General features: G+C 42.9%; 1 protein-coding gene across 4 annotated transcripts in view; it reads right to left on the bottom strand.

Moving 5' to 3' along the window:
* Positions 1-949: 949 nt before the first annotated feature.
* Positions 950-20,996, bottom strand: part of THRAP3 (thyroid hormone receptor associated protein 3) — a 33,479-nt gene continuing 13,432 nt past the window's right edge. For 2 of the 4 annotated variants that reach the window (XM_081961845.1, XM_081961846.1), the window contains exons 4-12: positions 19,039-19,920; positions 13,880-14,629; positions 11,811-11,983; positions 9,985-10,090; positions 7,195-7,279; positions 4,726-4,907; positions 3,049-3,244; positions 2,375-2,524; positions 950-2,178 (exon numbers count right to left, since the gene is read on the bottom strand). In XM_081961845.1, coding sequence (XP_081817971.1) covers positions 1,957-2,178; positions 2,375-2,524; positions 3,049-3,244; positions 4,726-4,907; positions 7,195-7,279; positions 9,985-10,090; positions 11,811-11,983; positions 13,880-14,629; positions 19,039-19,920 — 2,746 coding nt within the window. In that variant the 3' untranslated portion in view covers positions 950-1,956. The remainder of the gene's footprint in view (positions 2,179-2,374; positions 2,525-3,048; positions 3,245-4,725; positions 4,908-7,194; positions 7,280-9,984; positions 10,091-11,810; positions 11,984-13,879; positions 14,630-19,038; positions 19,921-20,996) is intronic. The other 2 variants (XM_081961847.1, XM_081961848.1) reach the window with 2 other exon arrangements.

Raw genomic sequence — 20,996 nt, 5'->3', positions numbered from 1 at the left:
TCCCCTACCCCGCTCCCTGGGTGCCTCTCTCAGGCCAGCCCACATCCGAGTGGAGGTAGGATAAAATGAAGGGAGATCTCTCAGAAGACACCGACTTCTTGAGACAGAAAGCAAATACACTTTAAGAATAAAACTGACTGAAAGGGCCTGCTCCTCCCTGCAAAGCTGAAGCCGTGAAAATGGGCAAAGTAAATTGAGGTGCATGTGACTAATACTGGATCATGTAAATCAATATTTGCTTTGATTAGGAAAAGAAAACTGGAACACAGCGCAGTTGGGTCAGCCACTGCCCCCTAAGAACCTAAAGGTTTAAAGCTTGCACCCTTTGATGTCATTCCAAGCTATTCTTTATGATAAGGGTAATTTCTGGTAAATTTACAAAATTCTGTAGATGTAGAAAACTATACGCATGGACAGTAACAGCTAAATGGATTAGGAGTGGAATCTGAACACCTCACAGAACAAGTAAAGCAAAGCAAATTTTCTGCATTTTTCTTCTTCCTACAGAAAGTTGCTTTGTTTTCCTCCGGCCCAACCTGAGGAATTCTGAACACTCTCACAGGCTGTTTCCAACCTTTTTTACTGGAAGCAATTGGATGGTCCGGATCCAGCTTTTGCTGCTCTTTGTAACCGAGTATTGAAATAAAGGCTACACCAAGCATTCAAAGGCTGGTGAGACAGAGGTGCTGCAACAAGAGTGGGGGATGCCAGTTATGAAAGGTACAGAGTGAAGCACAGAGCCTCACATCCACCTTCATCCGTGCGGAACACGCCCCCCCTTTCCAGCTGGAACAAAAGATGTGATCCACAATGAGCATTTTCTCACGACTTCTGAGGACTTGTTTTTGCTCTCTCTTTCTTTTTGCTGACAACCGTAATGTGCACGACTGTTCGCAGCCATGAAACAAAAGGATTAGTACAAAAGCAGTATGAAATGGCATGCACAAAGTTCAATTCAACATAGTTTTATTTTAACAAGGAGGCAAAACAAGAATTTGCTAAGAATTTGCTCTGCTAAGCAGGAACTGCACCTGTCCCACAAAATGAACTCACAGAGGGAAAAGTAGGGGAGCCAAAGGAAGCCTGGCAAAGCCACACAGCAATCAGAATCTCTCTTGTGTGCCTGGGAGTAAGAATGCTATATCTAGCAAGCATCTTTTAAGCACTGCAGATTTAAAGCTGAAAAGAATGGAAAGCCAACTGTCAGCAAGTGACCGTGGCCACCACACAAGTAAATGAAAACTGCTTTATAAAAAAGATTAATATAATAAGAATTCTCGTTTTTATTCATGCTATAGGCTTTTTTTAATCTACTATATTCAGAAGTTTCTTACAAAACTGTGATCCTGAAAATGTGTTCAATTTGACATTGGGAAGGAAAAGAAGTATGAAAGGAGTCTGGATGAACAAATGAAGTTGCTAACATCATTCAAGAAGAGATCTGTAATTGGTTGAAAGGAGGAAAAGGAAGGTCCCCACTGTGCCATGCTATCTTTAAAATTTCAGCAGAAAAGGGGGAAAACAACCTTTAAAAGATATAGTTCTAAATTCAGTTGGGGAAAAATTCCTGTAAATTAAAAACGCTACAGAGTTTGGTCCCAATAGTTTCTAATCAGATGTTTATTCTTTCCCCCCTCTATTCATTATATGTATATATTCATGAAGACCTTTCTAAAATTAACCATTTAAAGGCATATTGTCAATATATATGTAAATGCTTAAAATAAAGGATTTTTTTAAAAAAATCCACAAACAGGAAAAAGGAAAATGAAAGAGCAAGACATTACTCATCTCTATCACCACATTTAAAAAAGACAGAAATGATTGCCAAAATAGCGGGCACAACTCTACCGTCCTCCAGGGTCACTGAGAAATCAAAGAGCATGAAAACATTCAACTAGCCAATCAGGATCGAAGACGCACCCCCCGCCCCCATCCTCGCGTCACCAGAGGTTCCTACTCTGCCACAGGTTGGAGGACATCCTTGTCTTCCCTGTTCTCCGGCCCGCTCTCGTCGTCCTCTATCTCGCCCTCTTCGCCACTGAACTTGTCGTGAGCCCACTTGGGGCTGGTGCTTGACTTGCGATACAGGAACCGGCCCCTGCCTCGGGGGAAGAGGCCACGACCACGGCCCCGGTTCGCCCACTTCTCGCCACCTTCGCCCTCCCGGTCATCGTGCTGAGGGAGAAAAGGGAGTCAGCTGGTAAGATCTGGCCACTGAGACCCCCGCTCCCCCCTCTTCCTCTGCCCCTGACGCAAATGGGAGGCTGGCTCTGGCGGGGAGCGGGGGAGGGCCTCAATCACAAGCAGGCAAGCTCTGCCCAAAGGGTCAGGGTTGCCCAGCCCCACCCAACGGGAGGAGGAGCTCACGCACCAAGTAGTACTTCTTGCTCTTGGGTGTGTATTCGGGGTCCCAGTCCTCCTCCCGGTTTCGCTTCTGGAAGTCAGCGCTGGTGCCGCTGTTGTTGGTGTTGCCGGAAAAGGTACCCCTTCCCCAGCCACGGCCTCTGGCCCGGAACTGCTGCTAAAGAGGAGGAGGCAGAGCAGGGCTGAGTCTGAAGCCCCTTCTCTGTCAATTTGCTCTGGGATGGGGGTGGGGGTGGGGGGCAATTACTCAAATGGGCAAGTAAAAGGGAAACCTAAATGGAGGGGTTTTCTTTGCCTCAGGAAAGGGCTTGAAGACAAGTGGAAGTCACAGGCTGCTTTGATTAGGTTCAACATTTTAAAAAATCCCTCTGGAGAGATCTGTCCGTATTTATGCTCCACCAGAGTTTGGAAATATTGAGACATACTATTTTCAAACAGGGCCTAAAGAGCTCAAAGCAGAAGATGATCTTAAGTCACAGAATGAGGCACCTTTAGGGCCAAGGATCACATTTGGCCATGAGCACTAGAAAGCAGGCTGGGCCAGGATAAAATCTAGATTAATTTAATTAAAATTCATTAGTGGCAGCTAATATGATAATTCTCAGAATGTAATCCAACTAAGCAGTCCAGTGGTGATAACCTCTGGAGGGGCTTCGCAGGACACAGGAGAGGTGTACTCACAAACGTTCCTCGGGCCCTGCCTCGGTCGCTTGGGCCGGCAAACTCCTTGGTGCCAAGGCGGGATTTGTCAAAGCCGGGGGCGGGGGCCTCCTCCCGTTCCTCAGTTTCCTCAGGATAGTCATCTGCTTTATAGGAGCGTGAAGACTGTGAGGACGAAGAGCTTGACCTCGATCTCTCCCGGACACGTCGGTGCTTCCTGGGACAGCAAAGACACAGAAGAGCTGGCTCGAAGCAGAATCACCGAGACTCAGTAATCCCTTTACTTGTTAGGGGGAGAGAGACTATCTTGAAAATGGGTCAGGGCCCACACTGCCCTCTGCAAAACTGAAGCCCAGAGGAGCCACCCCCAGCCTTTCCAACTCTGCGGACCAGCAAGGGGGGGGGGGGGAGAGGATGGTTTCGCACACGCACCCACCACTTGCACAAAGGGAGCTTTGCATGTGCATGCACACTTGCCCGCCACTTGTGCAGCCTGGTTCAGAGTCGAGAGGGCATAGCCGGGCAGCCACAGCCAACAAATGATACAAAGGTAAGTAGCTGCCTCGGTCCCACTCTCTCCCCAAGGAAAAGATCTAATTCCTGAAAACAAAATTACCACTCAGTCAATTCTTTTCCTTCTATAGCAGCCAAAATAAATTTACAGGTGCAAATGCCTTCACTGACTGCACTCCATAAACAAATGGGCCAATAATTAGGTCTCAGATTTTCCCTGTTTTAAGAGCAAGAATGACAGTTGTTTAATCCCAATCTTGGGGAATCTTGCAAAAACACTGGCTCTCTCTCTTCTTCCTCATCAACATTTTATTTTTATAGCTATGAAATAGAAGGAATTGACTGTTGTCTCTACTGCTAATTAATTAAACTGTATGTCATTAGACTCCTGGTGAACCATCAATGGAAACCAGGATACGGCTGCTTTAGCCCAGTCCAGGTGTCACCAGAGAGTCCCACAGGCCTAGTTCCTCTTGAAAGCAGCTCTTCAAACGCTCATTCAATTTCTGCAGGACTGCAAAGTTGACTTTAGTGAAGCAGCTGCTAAAGTAAAAAAAGGCATACATATTGTGCAAGGTAACCTGTTACTTTGTCTTCTTATATATCCTTCAATATCCAAGTTCTTTTTTAAAAAAGGAGTGATTCATTTTTAACAGGGACAAGGGAAAGTGAGAACATTCTCAATATACCTTCATGCTAAAGGGGGTCTGAGTAGGCAAAAACTCTGCACGAGGCCAAATTTGACCGATCTCCCCTGGCCCTGGAACAGCATGTGAATTGCTCCAGCCTCTGGGCAAGTTGGAGCAGGGAGACGGTGCAGAGTTAGATCTCATGAATCCTGGCAACTTGACAGAACCTCATCCTCCTCACTTAATGGGGAATAGAACCAAATCATAAATGTTGTCATCCTGCCATCTTGAAACTAAAAAACATCCTTCCCAGAGAACAAAGTGTGCCCCTCCCTGCTTGGATGAGGTGGCAGCTGGATCTGATGAATCTGCAGTGAAGGGGCATCCGGTTGTTCAATGTTCCTCTTGCTCCACACATCTTGAGGACAGGCAGGTTGGGAAAGACTCTCCTCATTACTAACCCTGGGGGAGCGGGGGGGGGTGTTCTGCAGGTCATGGAACCATTTCAATAAAAAGGAAAGAACAAGAGGGAGAGAGGGGCTCCCCTCTGACGTACTTCTTTTTGGAGCCTTTGTGAGGCCTCTCCGTTTTCTCTGCTGACCGTTCTCTTGAATGACTGGAAGGCCTGGACTCCACAGATTCTCTCGACTTTCCTCGCTTATCTTTCTCCTTATGTTTTTTACGTCTTTCAATGTCAAGGCGCAGGTCAACTGGATCATCTTTGTATTTGCTCTCAGCCTGGAAGAAGAAAAACAGCAGGAAAAGGATTTTAAACTGAGCCATTAGCAGCTTCTTCACAGATGCAGCATTGATCTTATTTAGGACAGGAGCCACCAAGGACATCACACACCTTATGTTGCTGCTCCCAAATTGTCTGAAAAGAGGGAAACTCTCCCAGTCTTTCTGCACACATTTCTCTCCCAGCCAGAGGACAGAAGGGTCTTGGCCAAGGAATTCAACCAGGTAAAGTGAAAGAGAAACTCAGCCAAAGCCAAGACCCTTCTGGGCAACCTCAAGGGCTGCTACCACTAAATGAAACCAAAAGCTGTCACTTCCATTTGGGGCAGGGAAAAATACTTGTCATATGCTGCAGGAAATTGACTTAAAAACCATAGAATCCCCCTCTTCCTAAAAAAAAGGATCTCTTCCCCAAGAATGGGAAGCCGTTGATTTATATGTAGGAGCAACCCAATAAGTCCATATTTTTGTCCACTCTCCCTCCAACACCTATGCATTTTGAAGACTCTTGCTAAGAATCACCACTTAAGCTTAGATTTGTTAAGACTCACATCAAGCACACATACACAAAGACAGGCCTGAAAAGACTTCTGTTGATGGAGACCAAATGAAGGAGAAAGCAGTTTGGGCCCAGGAGACAAAGTTTGGTGCCTGGGCCTCTTGCATAGCTTCATCTGCCCAAAGGAACCCTTCAACGGCTCAGCAATGGACTATGCGTCTCCTCTTTTCCTCACTTCCGTCTTGCTCCTTGCCAAACCTACTCTTTGCTATTGGAAATATGACTCCTTTGAATCACTGAACTTTGAAAGCATAATAAATATGCAACTAACTGCAACTAATAGCTGCTTCTGAATTATTGACATGTTTATTTAGCACCTGCATAATAAATGGAACTGCAGATAACCGTCAGATATCCTTGGAGATCGAGAGATTTTCTGCAGAGCAGAAAAGGAGAAAGGAATAAGCAGGAACCAGAGAAAATTCTGTAGTCAGAAAAGTAAATTTTATGGCAAAGCCAGACCTTCATAGGAAGCACTGCAATTATCCATCCAAAAAATCATTTTAGATGTGTACAAGTCTTGCTGGGTTATAATGAAACAGTTGATCCACGCAGGGCCTTGAACCAATTCAGCAGCTTCCAGTCTGGCCCAAAGCAAGACCGCACAATAAGAGGCCAAAGAAGGGTTCCCTTCACCCCAACGAGAAGCATTAGCAGCTCTCTGTTGAAGCAGTACTTACACAAGTCTATATAGTACCCTTCCCGGTAAAAATATAGGATAGCCCCCATTAGAGCAGAAACTGGCACTTGTTCTTGGGAGATTTTATTTTTTGCGCTTGTGCATTCCACAGGTGAAGAACAACCCTTTGCAGTTCAGAAGACAAAGACGAAACTGGTTTGTCACCAAGAATCACCATCCAAACCCGGAGATGTAGCCATTATTCAATCCACTCCATTCCTCACAGAGCTAAGCAGCTCTTGCTTGCCAATCAGAAGAATGTCCCTATTCATGTGTCCACATGCACATAACATAACTTTGGGTTCACCATCGGGGATCATCTATTGTCTTTCAGAAGCAACAGGGGTGTTGATAAACAGAGAACACAGGCATGATAGGAAAGTAAACAGTTTCATAGCAATGTTAAAATATTTTAAAACAAACTTGCATGAAGGTGAAGAGACAATGCTTAAAGATGAAATACTTTTGTTTAAAAACTATAAATAATATTAAAATAAAGGGCCTACTGAAATTTCACTGTGCATATCTAAAAAGGCTTCCATTTTCAACAGCATTTTAAAATAAACGAATAGAATTCAACAGGAAATGACACATTAGCAAAAATGTTCTTTGATTCGGCTTATTTACAGTTTGATTTAATTTCCTCTTTCTGACATGCATGGCTTTTTGAAAACATGGTTGGAAAATATCACGGGTAAGACAAGTGATTTAGTTATACTTACAAGCATCAAAATATCACAAAAAGTCTCTTCCATCATCAAGGCCACTTTTGTTTCCAAAAATCCACTTTTTGTCTCAAGCTCAACCTCAATTGATTTTGTGGTCATTTACCATATTTCTAACCACTTCACAAAGGTTGTTGATACATTTTTTAATAAAAATTAACCCTTTGTAGTTCATTTTTAGAATTATGCCCATCCTTGAAAGAAAAACACAAACTTAAGTAGAGAGCAAGTTAAATTAAAAAAAAAATCACTTTTTTTTTAAAAAAAACCCAAAGTTCATGCCCAAAGCACACAGATGAACCCAAATCAAAAGCATCCATTCACCTTGTAGCTTGCTTCTTTGGAACTTTTGATCTCCTCTTGTGAGAATCCATGTTTTCTAAAAGAACTTGGAGAAATGTCTATCCTCCTAAACACAGAAAGGCAAGTCACGATTAAGAGACAGAAATTTTTGTGGTCTTTTTTTGGTGTTCAGATTATGTACAAACCTGGTCAGTTTCACCCTGAGATTTTAAGATTGGGAGTAAAGTCATCTCAGAGTTGAACAACTCTCATCCCACTCTTAAAAGACGGAGATTGCTTTCTTCAGACTATTTTTCAGCAGTTGTAAAAAGGAAATTGCCTGTCTCTCTCTTATCTGCTATAGCTCTACAGGAAGTTGGGAGGCTGTTTAGTTTTAATTACTTGATTTTCAGTGTGCATTCCTTTGATTTTAACTGCATTTTCATTAAGATCGCTAGTTGGGTCTTTGGTGGGAGGGAGTCCTTATTTCTTTTTCCACTGATGCGTATCTCCAAATGGCTTACGATGGTTAAAAAAACTACAACAAAGAGAATAAAAATGACTTCTTCATCAAAGGAAGAAACCACCACAAGCAGCGAAATTCTGTCGCCACCTGCGTTCTGGAACAGCAGCCCTCCAAAGTGCCATAGCCCCGGCTGTGCTCAAAACAGCCCTGAGAAGAAGTTGGCTCTTCCTTCAGCCTTGGGATCATGCAGGTTTGTCTTTTAAGGCCGGTTTTTGTTTCAACAACATATGGATTTTTAAAATAGTATTGTATCCTTGTGCTTATCATCCAATCACCGTTGACAGTTTTATGAGTGAAGGGTTCAACCCTGAGCCACAAAGATTCTCCTTTACTGGTAGCTTTATAGTTTAGAAAAGGGAAAAAACCCTCTGCCCAATGCCCGTGGAATGAGCCAGGTCTTTTAAAGGCAGGCAGGGTCAGGGCCAGACAGATGCCAGGGATGGGCTGCTCCAAAAGGCAGGCAAAACCACACAGGAGGCTCTGCACCCCAGCAGACACCATCGTTGGACGGATGGGAAGCAATGCAGGCCAGACCGATTGGACAGGCAGGCACAACTGCAGAGGCGGGGGGGGGGGGGGGCTGCAGGTGGTGCTACACCGCGTAGGCTTACAGATGACAACTAGCACCATCAACTGCACCCGGAAGCCCACCAAGGCCCCTTGAGAAGGAGCGGCACCACAGGGACAGAGCAAGTAGGACCATTAACTGCTTTTGCCATGACATTTTGGGACCAATTGTGGCCTCCAAGTAGTCTTCAAGGGCAGCTCTCTATAAAGGGCACTAGAGTAGTCCTTGACTTACGACCACAACTAAGCCAAACACTTCCATTGCTAAGTGAGGCATTTAAGTGAATCGCTGCAGTTAGTGACACGTTTGTTGAGTGAATCTGGCTTTCCCATGGACTTTGCTTGCTAGAAAGTTGCAAAAGGTGATCACATCACACCAGGGTATTGCAACCATCATGAGTCAATTTTCAAGTGTCTGAATTTAAATCAAATCCACACACAATATATCCTATAAGTGACTATAAACAGAGCCACATAACCCAAGAAAGGGATGAATCTGGGCAAAAGCTTTCTTGGTCACATCTTCTACCACTCCTTGAGCAAGAGCAGAGTCCATTCCCCTTTGCCTCCTTCCCCAGAACTCTGCAATAGACCAACATCTAGAGCTGCTCAATCCCTGGAAGTGGATGGTCTATAGCCATTGAGTCCTGCTGCAATGAGCTTCATCCTTATAACATCTTATGATGTTTGACTGACTGAACCGCTTGGCATCTTGTAACAGGTGGATACTAATGATTGTAATAAATAAATAAGCTCGTATAACGCTACCTAACCCTGAATGTTATGCCACCTTTTGGGACCCTGATTGTGAGACACACACACACACACACACACACACACCATGGCCTTGGAGAAGCTGCCATTGCTAATCCTGGGGTAAGGCAATAATATGCTGAGAGATAAATGTGCTTTTTCTTGCAACACTGCAAAGCTTATAAACATTAGATCAGGTGGAACGATCTAACGTCCCAGAAGTTGCTGTTTGCTTTTGGTCCTTAGCATTGGGGAAATAAGTCTCAATTTATGGGATCCTGCTAAATGTTCAGGAAATTCAATACAGTTTCAGCACTCATACTTTTTTTTGGCTAAGTATTGACATTTTTGCACAGAATCTGTGGCCACAGCAATACTAGTTTTCACCTGTGTGATATTGGGGCTGGGGGAAGTGTATCTGCCCATACACACGTAATCTCTCCCCCCACAGGCTCCTTCAATGAAGCAGTGCTTGCTCCTGATCAGCTGCCTAACACCAAGCAGTCAATTGACAGGCTGATTTTGCTGTGCAAGGACCACAAAAGGCTTTCAAAGCCTTCGTGATTTTCGCCTGTAAAGTAAAATCAAATACTAGGCAGAGAACTTCTCCTGCATTTTTCTACCACTTCTTAGTATTTTTGATGAATTAAATTTTGTTTTAGAAATTATTTCAAAAGAGAAGAGAATTTCAGATTATTTTTCATAGGGTGCATTTGGGCTTCCTTTGGTTATGAGGTTGCTGAAAGTTATATATGAATGTGGAGTACTCTAGAAATGTTCCCCTCTCCAGCAGCCAGCAGATTCCCCCGTTTCCCGATCCTTTTCCTTTCTCTGTAAAAATCCAGGGAAATCGTACACCCAGTTCTGCACCTTTTAAAAGACCATTGAAAAACCCTGAAATCTCTCCTCCTGTGTATGTCCCTTGCTAAGGCTCCCTCGGTTCCCTTAGTTGAGCCTACTCTGCTTTCATGCCAAGTTCCACTCACCTGTGGATTTCAGGGCTTTTGCTCTTAGCCGACTCCTGCTCTGCCCGCTTGAGGTATTTTGTAAAGCGTTCATTCAACGTCATTCCTGAAGACCCAAAGTGATGCTCTGTTGGTTTGCGATGAGGAAACACCATATTGTTAATATTGTATATAGACTTTAGGACAAGATAAAAGTGGGCTCTGCAACAGATTCAAGAAGCAAACAGTAGAGAAGTGAAGAGAGAAAGAGGACAGGATGCACCTCACTGCTTAGACGTATAAAAGTCTTTTAACTGGAAGCTCCTCCTGGCACTAAAGCCACCTGATGCTACTAAGCGTGATGTGGTGCAGGAGCCTCCTGAGAAATAAGAAGGGTTCCATGCCACTCTTCACTTTCGTAACTATCCTGCTCCTAGGCTTTTCATTCCAGACACCTGAATTTCAGACCCTTTAATCCATTTTTTTTAGGTAGAAGCAGACAAAGAAGAAGTGGAAAGAACAGGAAGCAGACAATAATGCTAAGCCATATGTGGAGAAGCGTTTTCTTTCCCTTGGCTCAGAAAAGGCCAGCTACCCCATGGGGCTACAGCCCAGTAACTATTTTCTCCAGGCAGCCTAATCTGTCTCTCTGGGTCATGTGTGTGTGGGGTGGGGTTGTCTTTTCAGAGCTGAATGCAAAGAAATTTCATTTTAATGTATGCTGATTATTGTACATTTAAAGTAACAATAAAGTTCTATTCCATTCCATTCCCCCATGAATTATTGTGTTTCCTAATAAGGTTGCTGCAACTCAATAGCAAGGCTTCAGAATCCTGCAATGTGCATTTTAGGGCTACACATCTTCTCCTTGTGACAATGTTGTGACCAATTGTTCACAAAGGTCCTGCACAGTATAACTCAAGTGAAGCTGTTTAGTTCTGGGGTGGGCATGTTCACTCTCTCTGTCTACTGATAGGCAGCCATTGCCTGGGTCCTTTAGGTCCAGACCCAATACTTGTTCCCACTTTGAAATTGCTTTCCTATTGGCTCAACGCTACTAGGAATTTTATATGGGGCTGACTAGGAAGACTCTTGGGAAAGTTCGATTAGCACAAAAGGCGGTTGCCTACAGCTGGCAGGTGAGTAACTCTGGTTTTACAGATGCTGTATTGGCTTCCTCTAGGTTTATGGGTACCATTCAAAATACTAGTTTTAACTTGCAAGCTTTTTATAACTTCATTTCCAGATATTTCCCATCTCTTTCAAACAGAACTGTACCATTCCAGGTGCTAATCTCAGCATGATGCGTACAGCTCCCTACTCTGAGAGGGAGGAGGGATGATGCTGGGCCAGCAACCCCTGACTGCGGACTTTCTCTTCAAAACAGCCTCCAGAGAGTTTATAACACCCCTAAACTACTGCTGTGATTTCTATTTAAAATACTGATATATATGAAAACTGCAAATACATAAATAATTTGCAACAATCAGAAATAGATAAAATGATTTGGGTTAATTTATTTCTGTTTGACTCATCTTAGAAGAACTAAATAGAAGTTCAACTGGAACTGAATCAAAATCAGCTAAGAGGCAAAATGAAGAAATTGGTCCAGAATCTTTCAAAAATTCTTCCTATAAAATAATATAGGAATGAATCATAGGACTGGAAGGGACCTTGGAGGTCCTCTAGTCCAACTCGCTGCCCAAGGCAGTTATGAATCCACCCTCCTGCACGTTGCAGAATTCACTACATCTTCCCTATGGAAGAATTTCCCCATTTGTTCTGCCGAAAAGAAAGAGAGAAAAGTGTGCACCAATGTCTGAGAAAGCAGCAGTGCCAGGATGGCCTACAAAGTCCAGGGAACTCACCTTTCACGTGATGGACAATGGTCACTATATGCTGGGCAAAGAGCTCTGAGGGACTTCGCTGAGACTGGGCTGATTGGATGTGATGGAAAATGGAACGGAACTCCTGTTCCTTTTTATTGCTGTGCACCAAATCACGACATAACTTGCGCTCCTGTGCCAAAATCCCACTTGGACTGTAAAGACACACGTAAAAGATCATGTATGAATGATTACCGCTGCCACAGAAGGCCACTTCCAGACTGGAAGTCATAGTGATGTGAAATGTGGCACTCTAAAAATCAAGAGATTATGGCAATTCCCATTTTCTGAGGATTATTCTTCTGGTATTATTTCTTCAAATCTAGATCCATACTAATATCTTTTTTCTCACTGTAGCCCAGAGAGGAACGGGAATGGCTTTCATCTCACAGCTTTTAGGGACAAGAGGTACTACTATGTGCATGCCACTTTTCAGACTGGCAAGCTTTGAAACAGAAGTGCTGGGCACTATGTATTGTCTGAACACATGCATATAAAGGGCTTTTGGCCATGCTTCATTTTCACTGGCCGAGAGAAGAATGAGACTTCTGTACCACTAGTAGCATAACTGCATCTGAGTTAACCTGGATTAAAAACAGTATTAATTAGAGTCAGATTTCAGGAGAGACCTAATAAACATTGGTTCTTTTTATAGACATGCATATAATTACACCAAGAGTGGTTTTGTGCATGGATCTGGAACTCTGGGTGTTAGTACCGCTTTATAAAGCCTCAGTAAGGCCACACCTGGAATACTGCACCCAGTTTTGATCACATTACAAAAAAGGTGGTGATACTTTGGAAAAAGTGCAAAGAAGAGCAACAAAGATGATTAAAGGCCTGGAGACAAAAACATGCCATATTTTTCGGAGTATAAGACGTACCAAGGTTTTGAAAGGCAAACTGAAAAAAAAAGTTTTTGCACTCTGTAAACCTCCCAAAAACGACCCTTTTTTGCGAAAACGCGCCTGTTTTCCCCCCCAAAAGGGCATGAATAGTATGCATTGTGTTTAGGAGGCTTATAAAGTACTCCTAGGGGCTTTGAGGGCATAATTGAGCAAAAAACAACCCATTTTTCACTCATTTCTGCCCTCCCCCAGCCCCCAGGAGCTCTCTGAAGGCCTTCTACAGGCTCTGCACGGCCATTTTGGTGAAGGGGGTGGGGTTTCGGGAGGCAAAAAAATACTGGATTCAGTGTATAAGACGGACCCAGATTTTCAGCCTCTTTTTTGAGGGAAAAAGGTGCATCTCATACTCCAAAAAATACGGTATGTAGAATGGTTGCTGGATTTGGGTCTGGCTAGTCTAGAGAAAAGAAGGATTAGGGGTGACATGATAGCAGTCTTCCAGTATTTGAGAGGCTGCCAAAAAGAAGAGGGGGTCAAATTATTCTCCAAAGCACCGAAAGGCAGGAGAAGAAGCAACGGCAGGAAATGGAAGGAGAGTAGCAATCTGGAATTAAGGACAACCAACTAATGGAATGGCTTCCCTCCAGAGGTTGTGGGTGCTCCATCCTGGGAAGCTTTTAAGAAGAGACTGGACAGCCACTTCTATTCCGATTGATTGACAGAGCCAATATTCTGGCTGGGTTGATAACTGTTTGCATGCAAAAAACCCAGCTCCAATGTGGGTTTTTAAATATTTTATGTATTTTATTGTAAGTCAATGAATGGCTACATAAACCAGATAAATAAGATAACAATAGCCACTCTTATGGTGCTTCAGTGAGGATCTTTTTCAGTTTTCATTCTATATGGAGGGTAACCGGGCCGCACAACTTTTCCTTGGCTGAGGGTTATATTTTACTTTTGATTGTGTATGCTAAAAAAGCCCCCATTTTTTTTGAGTTAACACTAAATGTTACCTAAATTATATTTCGTTCATACTACTTTCTTTACGAAGCAACTGGCACCCATATACGTTTGGGCTTATTTTTAAACAGCTCCTGATTTATCCTTTCTATTGAGAGGGAATAGAATAGGCATCCGTGTCTTCCCCAACCTCCCTTTTCCTTCCTTTCCCTACAAAGGCAGACGTGCCGAATGCCTCACCGAGCAAGATCCTCATCAAAAGAATCCATCCGAAGGTTGACCTGGGTTTCACGAGTAATGGAGAAGGAGGATCTGCCTGCAGCCAGGCCCTCCCCCCGCAGGCTCAGCTTCTCTCTGCTCTCTGGGACCTTTCGGGGCGGGGGAGAAGTCGCCACTTTTTCCTGGCCTGCTTTGTAAGTGGTAACTCGGAAATTCTTCTCTGGAACAAACCCTCGGTGCCCGGCTTCTGCTCTTTTGGCCGCTTGCCTCTCCTCTTTCTTGGAGGAGTCAGTGTAGGACTCCTCCGCCATCTCTTCCGCTTTCCTCGTCTTCTCCTTGGCTGCAGGTAAATAAACCAGGCCTTCCCATTTGCCTGCCCGATCTTCTTCCTGGCTTTTGCTGGACGCAGGCACCGTCTTCACAAACTTGGGCTCCTCATCCTCATCCTCATCAAAATTGGACTCCTTCCGTCCTTTGCCCTTGACTTTCTTTTCTGGCTCCTCTGCCTCCTCTTTGCCGTAGTGGGTCTCCTTGTGGAACTCAGCCATTTTCTTTTCAAAATCATCTCGGACTTTATAGCGCTTTGGGGACTGATTCCCACGATACATCTTTTCTGCATCTGCTTTAGAGGCATAAGGATCCAACTTTGTTTTACCATCTGCTAATCCCATCTCAGAAAAGCTTCCTTTCTCTTTCATTTTGTCCTTTTCTATATTCGTCAATTTCTGCTCTTTGTCCTTCCCATTCTCAGCTTTTTGTTCTTCCAGGTACCTATGAGTAAAGAGAGGGGATATTTCAGGCAGTTATTCCTGGAAGAACTAATCAAGCCATCTGGAAAAGATCCTGTTTGATGATGTGTGGCCCATGTTTATTTAGCTTCTTTTGTATTGTTTAATCTGAACCTGGGAACAAATGCCTTAGCAACAGCAATAAAATGTCAATCTTTCTACAATCTTTTGCCACAGCTAGAAGGCAGAAAATATGTAAAAGATCTTACCCAACCTGTGCATTCATTTACAAACCTGTTTCTGAAGAATTAACCCATCAACAATTTCACTTTGGACTGCTGTGCTTTTAAGTAACACACAATGGAAATAAAAGGCTCAAAAGCTACTTCAAATATTTGAAGGCATGTCTCCTATGGAAGCTATAGACAATTCAAAACACAAATAAAAGCAAAAATGTTAATGGGGAAAATACTTAATTGGTTGGGAGGAAATGAACACTTATCAAGAATGGCAATGTTTAACTAGATCTGATGATTTAATCTGATTCCAGTGATTATTGCATCTAGCTCTAAAAACAGCTTAATGTTCAATCAGAGGTGGAATTCAAAACAACTCTAGCTGCAATACAACTATCCTTCCATACTAAGCGGGCTTTTAAAAAGAATGTGTAAATTACCAAGATTACCAAATCAGCTAAAATTAACATCCGTTTATTGATATGGATATTTTCATAACATGGATGTTATTTTTAAAACATGCAAGTAATGTTCCTGCTCAAAACTGTCACTTTCATTATTTAATTCTTACTGGATGTACAAGTTGACTTTTGAACAGCTACTGACACTTGCTAAAAGTGAAGCCCAAGAATGGATTTCAAAGGTCAACAAATACCGGGTGCATTCTTTCAAATATCTTGCCAAATGCTTCTGAAAAAATACCAGAAAGGTTCTGCTCCTGAACTATTGATTATAGCAGTTCTGAAATCTGACTTACACTACCTTATTTGCAATAATGGATGACTGAAGAGGCAACAGTGTTAAAAATATGCAGATTTCTATTTAAATTGTGACCAATCTCCTAGCTCTAAAGACATTTATATGTTATGCAATTTTTAACAACTCTTTTGTATCCATGTATCCTGGATTATATAGTTTAAACTATTTTAGAACACTCTCAGAAAAGAAGAATCTAAATTTAAAATATACCATATAACATGGTAAACTGAGGAAATATATTCCCGTTATTCCCTGTATTGTGAACATAAATCATCAGTCTATTAAAATTGTACTCTGCCTTAGATGACCAAATCTTGTGTTGCCACATAGCAACAAATAAATGTAACCCCAATGCAGCTCTAACAATATTCCAGTAATATCTAAAAATTGGCTTTTCCTGATAAGAATACAATTATTTCCCCCGTGGACAGTAGAGGCCTAATTTTATGTTATGCCCAGAATTAATGGCCACATAGTCCCATTGCTCCATTTATCTTGTAAATCACTGCTTTGTGAACCTCTTAAAGGACTATGGAGCAGTATATAAGTCTAAGTGCTACTGCTATTATCAAATCTAAGTAAGCTATCATTGTTATATGTTTAGGGGGAAAATACCTTCATGTAGGAGTGCCAATAATTAGTTAAATGACAGCTCTGCCCTGCCATTCAATCCCCAATAATGAAAGGGGGAAATGGGTGGGCTAATTCTTCCTAAATTTGCACCGCCGAGTGCAATTTGTGCCATTTCTCTTCAAGACTGAACGCTACTAGAGCAGAGAGTCTTTGCACTGTGATACACATCAAGGATTTAAATCCTTCAGGAAAGCTCAACAAGCATCCTTATGAACTGCCTTCCATTCTTGTTTAAAAATCTGTCCAATTCTAAAAATAATAGCAACTGAGAAAGTGCTGAAATGTCTGCATTTTTGTGTTAAAAATTCATGTTTTTACATTTAAAATAAGTACCCTTTGATGATAAAGGGATGTTTTCCAGCTCTTTATTTTTCCCCAAATTCAGAACTTTAACCCTAATATATAAGGCTGAACCTAGGTAAGCCTTGGGACTTATGCACCCTCCTCTGGCACTGGTCCCAGATTCAAAAGCATTTGCTTCTCTTTTCAATTAGCTGTGCTTTGTTTCCGAATGTGGCTACTTTTATAGGTATTAGGATTAGTGGCACTAAACATCAGGTTATAGTTCATAAAATAATTTGGATTCCTCTAGCCACTCTGATCCACGATTTGTATTGGATAAAGCCACGATCTGGGTTTACCGTATTTTTCGGAGTATAAGTCGCACTCTCCCCCCCCCCCCCCCCCAAAAAAAAGATGAAGATTTGGGTGCGTCTTATACACCGAATGTAGCCCCACCCACCCACCAGCCCCCACCCTTCAGCCTATACGTGTCACGTTTTAGACCTGTTCCAGGCTGCAGGGTTTGCCACAGACCATTGCCCCCCCCAAAGCAGCTGTTCCGGGTTGCCATTTTGGCCTTTGCGCCTCGTGTTTTCAGCCTCTGAACGCTCCGTTTGAGACCCGTTCAAGGCTGTGGGGATCACATCGTCACCTCCGTGCATCGCGTTTTCAGCCTCTGCCCATCTCATTTTAGGCCTCCGCACAGCGTTTTTGGCCTCTGCCCACGTTGTGTTTTCAGATGGCAATTGGTGGCGACATGCTTTGGCGTTCCCTTGGCCTTGAACCGGTCTCAAACGGAGCGTTTGGAGGCTGAAAACACAAGGAGCATCGGCCAAAATGGCAACCCGGAACAGCTGCTGCCTTGCCTGACTGCTTCCATGCTTTGCCTGCTTTACTCACTGGAGCTCCCTGCGACGATCAGCTCTGTTTTTGAAGCTTATCAGCCCCAATGAGGTACGGGCGGGCGAGCAAAGCAAGTGCTCACAACCAGCCAACTAATGTGCTCAAGCAGATCAGGCTGTTTGCTAAGGTCTCTAGCCAGATGAATACCGATGGATGCTGGTAGGCAGAGGAAGATTTTTTTTTCTTATTTTCCTCCCCAAAAACTAAGGTGCATCTTATACTCCGGAGCATCCTATACTCTGAAAAATACGGTAATCTAAAACAGAAGCTTAGTGTTGCCAAGTCAGGGATGCAGAAAATACAAGCCTGAAGTTTCTTCTACTACCTACCTAACATTAAAGCACTGGTGATTGGTCCATTTCAATTAGTGTGGAAAATGCCACTGGTTGGGTTTCACAAAAAGCCTAAATTCCAGGTTTCCCTGGCTCCATTGTTCACAATTTCCATTCTAACAATTCAGTCCAAACTTGTTCGCTCACTCAAGCAAAGACCAAATTCCAATTGCGAGCTGCCTTGCAGGACTCTTTCAGGCAGTTCTGGAAAATGCATGAAAAAGGTGAATTCTGGAATGAATCCAATCCAAATCTGCATTTAACTTCTCAGACGGCCATTTTACAAACTATATTTAATGTATATATGTAATTTGTACCTATTTAGTACCTAATTTGTAAAATTAGGATGCGAACCACTTGAAGATTTCTCTCCCAATTTCTAAAATATATAAATATGGTTATTTTAAAATATTTGTAAATATTAATTTTGAGTAGAGCTTTGAATCTGAAATGTGACATTACTGATATTTAATTAATTTTTAACCAAAAAACACCTTCAGCTATTTATGTGAATATTTACAGGTAGCCCTTGACTTATGCCACAGGACATTGCAACCATTGGTAGATACCTACCGGTTGCCAAGTTACCAGGTTTTGATCATGTGGTGGTTGCTGCAACAGTCATAAGGTGTGCAAGGATCTGTTGTGAATCCCTTTTTTCAGCGCCACTGTAACTTTGAACAGTTGCTAAACTAATGCTTCTAAGTTGAGGGTTTCCCGTATTTAAAACTACCCAAGTAAAATATGCATTCAGGGTGTGGAATAGTTTCCCAAAATACCTCTTTTATTTCTTCTAATTGAATTTAGTTACTTTTTTCATGAAATGGTTTGGATTCAAAAGAAGCCTGGTTTAGGTGCAGCTTGTTAAAATATAAAATGCTCTTCATTATGGTTTAAATCTCACTGGACCGAATAGCAGCAAATTTAGTCTGGATCCAACTCATTGCTAGCAGTAAATATTCAACAGCAATAGCACTTCAGAGTGCAGCCCTCTCTAAGCGGGGTACAAGTCAGCATATTGCTCCCAAAAATCTGGGTCCTCATTTTACCGACCTCGGAAGGATGGAAGGCTGAGTCAACCTTGAGCCTGGTGAGACCCAAACTGCCAAAGTGCTGGCAGCCAGTGAGAAGCAGAAGTAGCCTCCAGTACTGCACTCTGACCACTGCAACTCCACCAAGAGCAACTTATTCCACAGCCATGTCAAAGAAAGGGCAATCATTCCATTAACCCACATTATATTTTATGCATCCAGCTTCCAACCCAAAAAAGGAACAATTAATCAACTCCAAGAGGTAAGATCACTTGCCTCTTAGAAAAGGCTGGCCCTATTTCCTCCTTCTGAGAGGCCCCATAAATGGAAGTGATTGTTGTGGGGCTTTTGCACACTGGGCTCTTCCTGGTTGGGCTCAGGCTGGCTAAGCCATGCTCAAACGGATGTGAGCCTGCCTGAAAGGAGCTGCCGCTCTGCAGAGCTGAGCCCAGCTGGGAAGGATTGGAAGATGTTGGGCTGGGCTTCTGAAGTGGGCTTGGCCTGGGCGATCGGCGTCTGACTACGACTGATTGAAGAGGGCTCTTTAGCGCTGGACTCCGCTCTTTGGGACTCAACTCTGTCAGGGCAGAGGCCCTTGAGGCTGCACTGGTGCCGTAGGTTCCCACATCCTGCCAGGGTTTTGACCCCTCTGAAGACTTGACATCCTGGGCAGTTCCTCCTGAGAAGGGTTGTTCCTTGGAGTCATCCCCTTGGTTGTCCCCAGCACCTTGGGATCCCCGAGCCTCCTTAGATTTCTTTTCCTTTAACGACCAACGTTTGGAGGACTCAGCTCTGCTGTGATTAGAAGATGACCGAGATGATGAAGACCTTCTTGAACGATCAGAAGATGATTTGTCAGAGTTTCGAGAATGACTTCGGGATCTTGGAGAGGGAGACCTCCTCTTTGGTGACCGAGAACGAGAACGTCCTCTTCGAGGGCTATACGTTTGGCGGTAGTTTTGCCAATTAGACCTGTAATTTCCATAACCACCTCGATTATATTGGCCCCACGGGTAGAATCCTCTATTTCTTCCACGGAAGTAATAGGGTCTACGATAGCCTCTGTTATGGCCTCGAAAATCCCGGTTCTGGTATACTCGTTGATGGTTCCTCTCTCTGTTATGAGATGGAGAATATGATCTTGAGCGGGACCTAGAACTGAACAGAAAAAAGATATTTGGTAAATATAAATTAAACATTTCAATGTAATTCAAAAACCTATTCTTTCTTGCATGGCAGGATAGATTCCCTTTCTAGAATTTCTCAAAACAATCTTCCATACTAAAAAGCTACCATTAAGAAGAATTTACAGCTAGAAGAAGAAATTGGTTACTGCAGTTGCTTTGATTTTCCTACAAAAACATTAAGATACACAGGTACTCAGAAAGAGGCAGTCACTTCTAAATACCAATTACAATGGATTGAAATGAACTTAGAATGAATGAGATGGAAGGGACCTTGGAGGACTTCTAGTCCAACCTCTTGCTCAAGCAGGAGAACCTATACTATTTCAGATAAGTGACTGCATCTATCTTTGTAGAGGAGTAGGGAAATAACTTTTAAAAAGGAACACAAGAATGATTATATAAATAAATTTGGCCCTAGGAAAGAAGAAGGGATGGGAAAGAATCTCAAGATAATCTTGTTTTGATTCACTCTTGAGAAGGCAGAAGGTAACTCTGTCAGGCTTTCGAGATTCTATTATTATACCCTATAAGAGAATTCCAGTAATTCTTGTGATGTCTCTTTCCTGACCTAGCCTACTGCAAAGGACTAAAGACTATCAGTCTTCTAAAACCCCTGTTGCAATAGAGAACACACCTGGCAGGGATTGTGTGTGTGTGTGTGTGTGTTCCAGCATAACTCTGGAAGTTCTTGAGTAATTTCAACCAAGCTTAATACACAGATGACTTACTCTCTTGAAAAAAAATAGTGGAGGTAAGACATCCCTAACACCCCTCCCTGTGTGTTCTGTTAAGATACAGCTACTGTACAGCAGTGGAGTTGCCATGGTAACAGTTTTACGGTATTCCACAAGGAGGCTCCCTCTGGTAAGGGGGAAAATCCAACACTAGAAATTACCTTTGGTCTGGACATTTTCCCCCTAAAAATAAATACCTGGGCAACACAGGGTTATCAGCTAGTCTACTATAAAGCTGAACAAAGCCTTATGATCATATAGAAAACTCATATAACACTGGAAGTGTACTGTGTGACATGTGTAAAGTTTTGAG

This window comes from Natrix helvetica, assembly GCF_964273705.1.
Source record: "Natrix helvetica genome assembly, chromosome: 9".
Classification (NCBI taxonomy): Eukaryota; Metazoa; Chordata; class Lepidosauria; order Squamata; family Natricidae; genus Natrix; species Natrix helvetica.
This window is presented reverse-complemented; position numbering and strand designations above follow the sequence as displayed.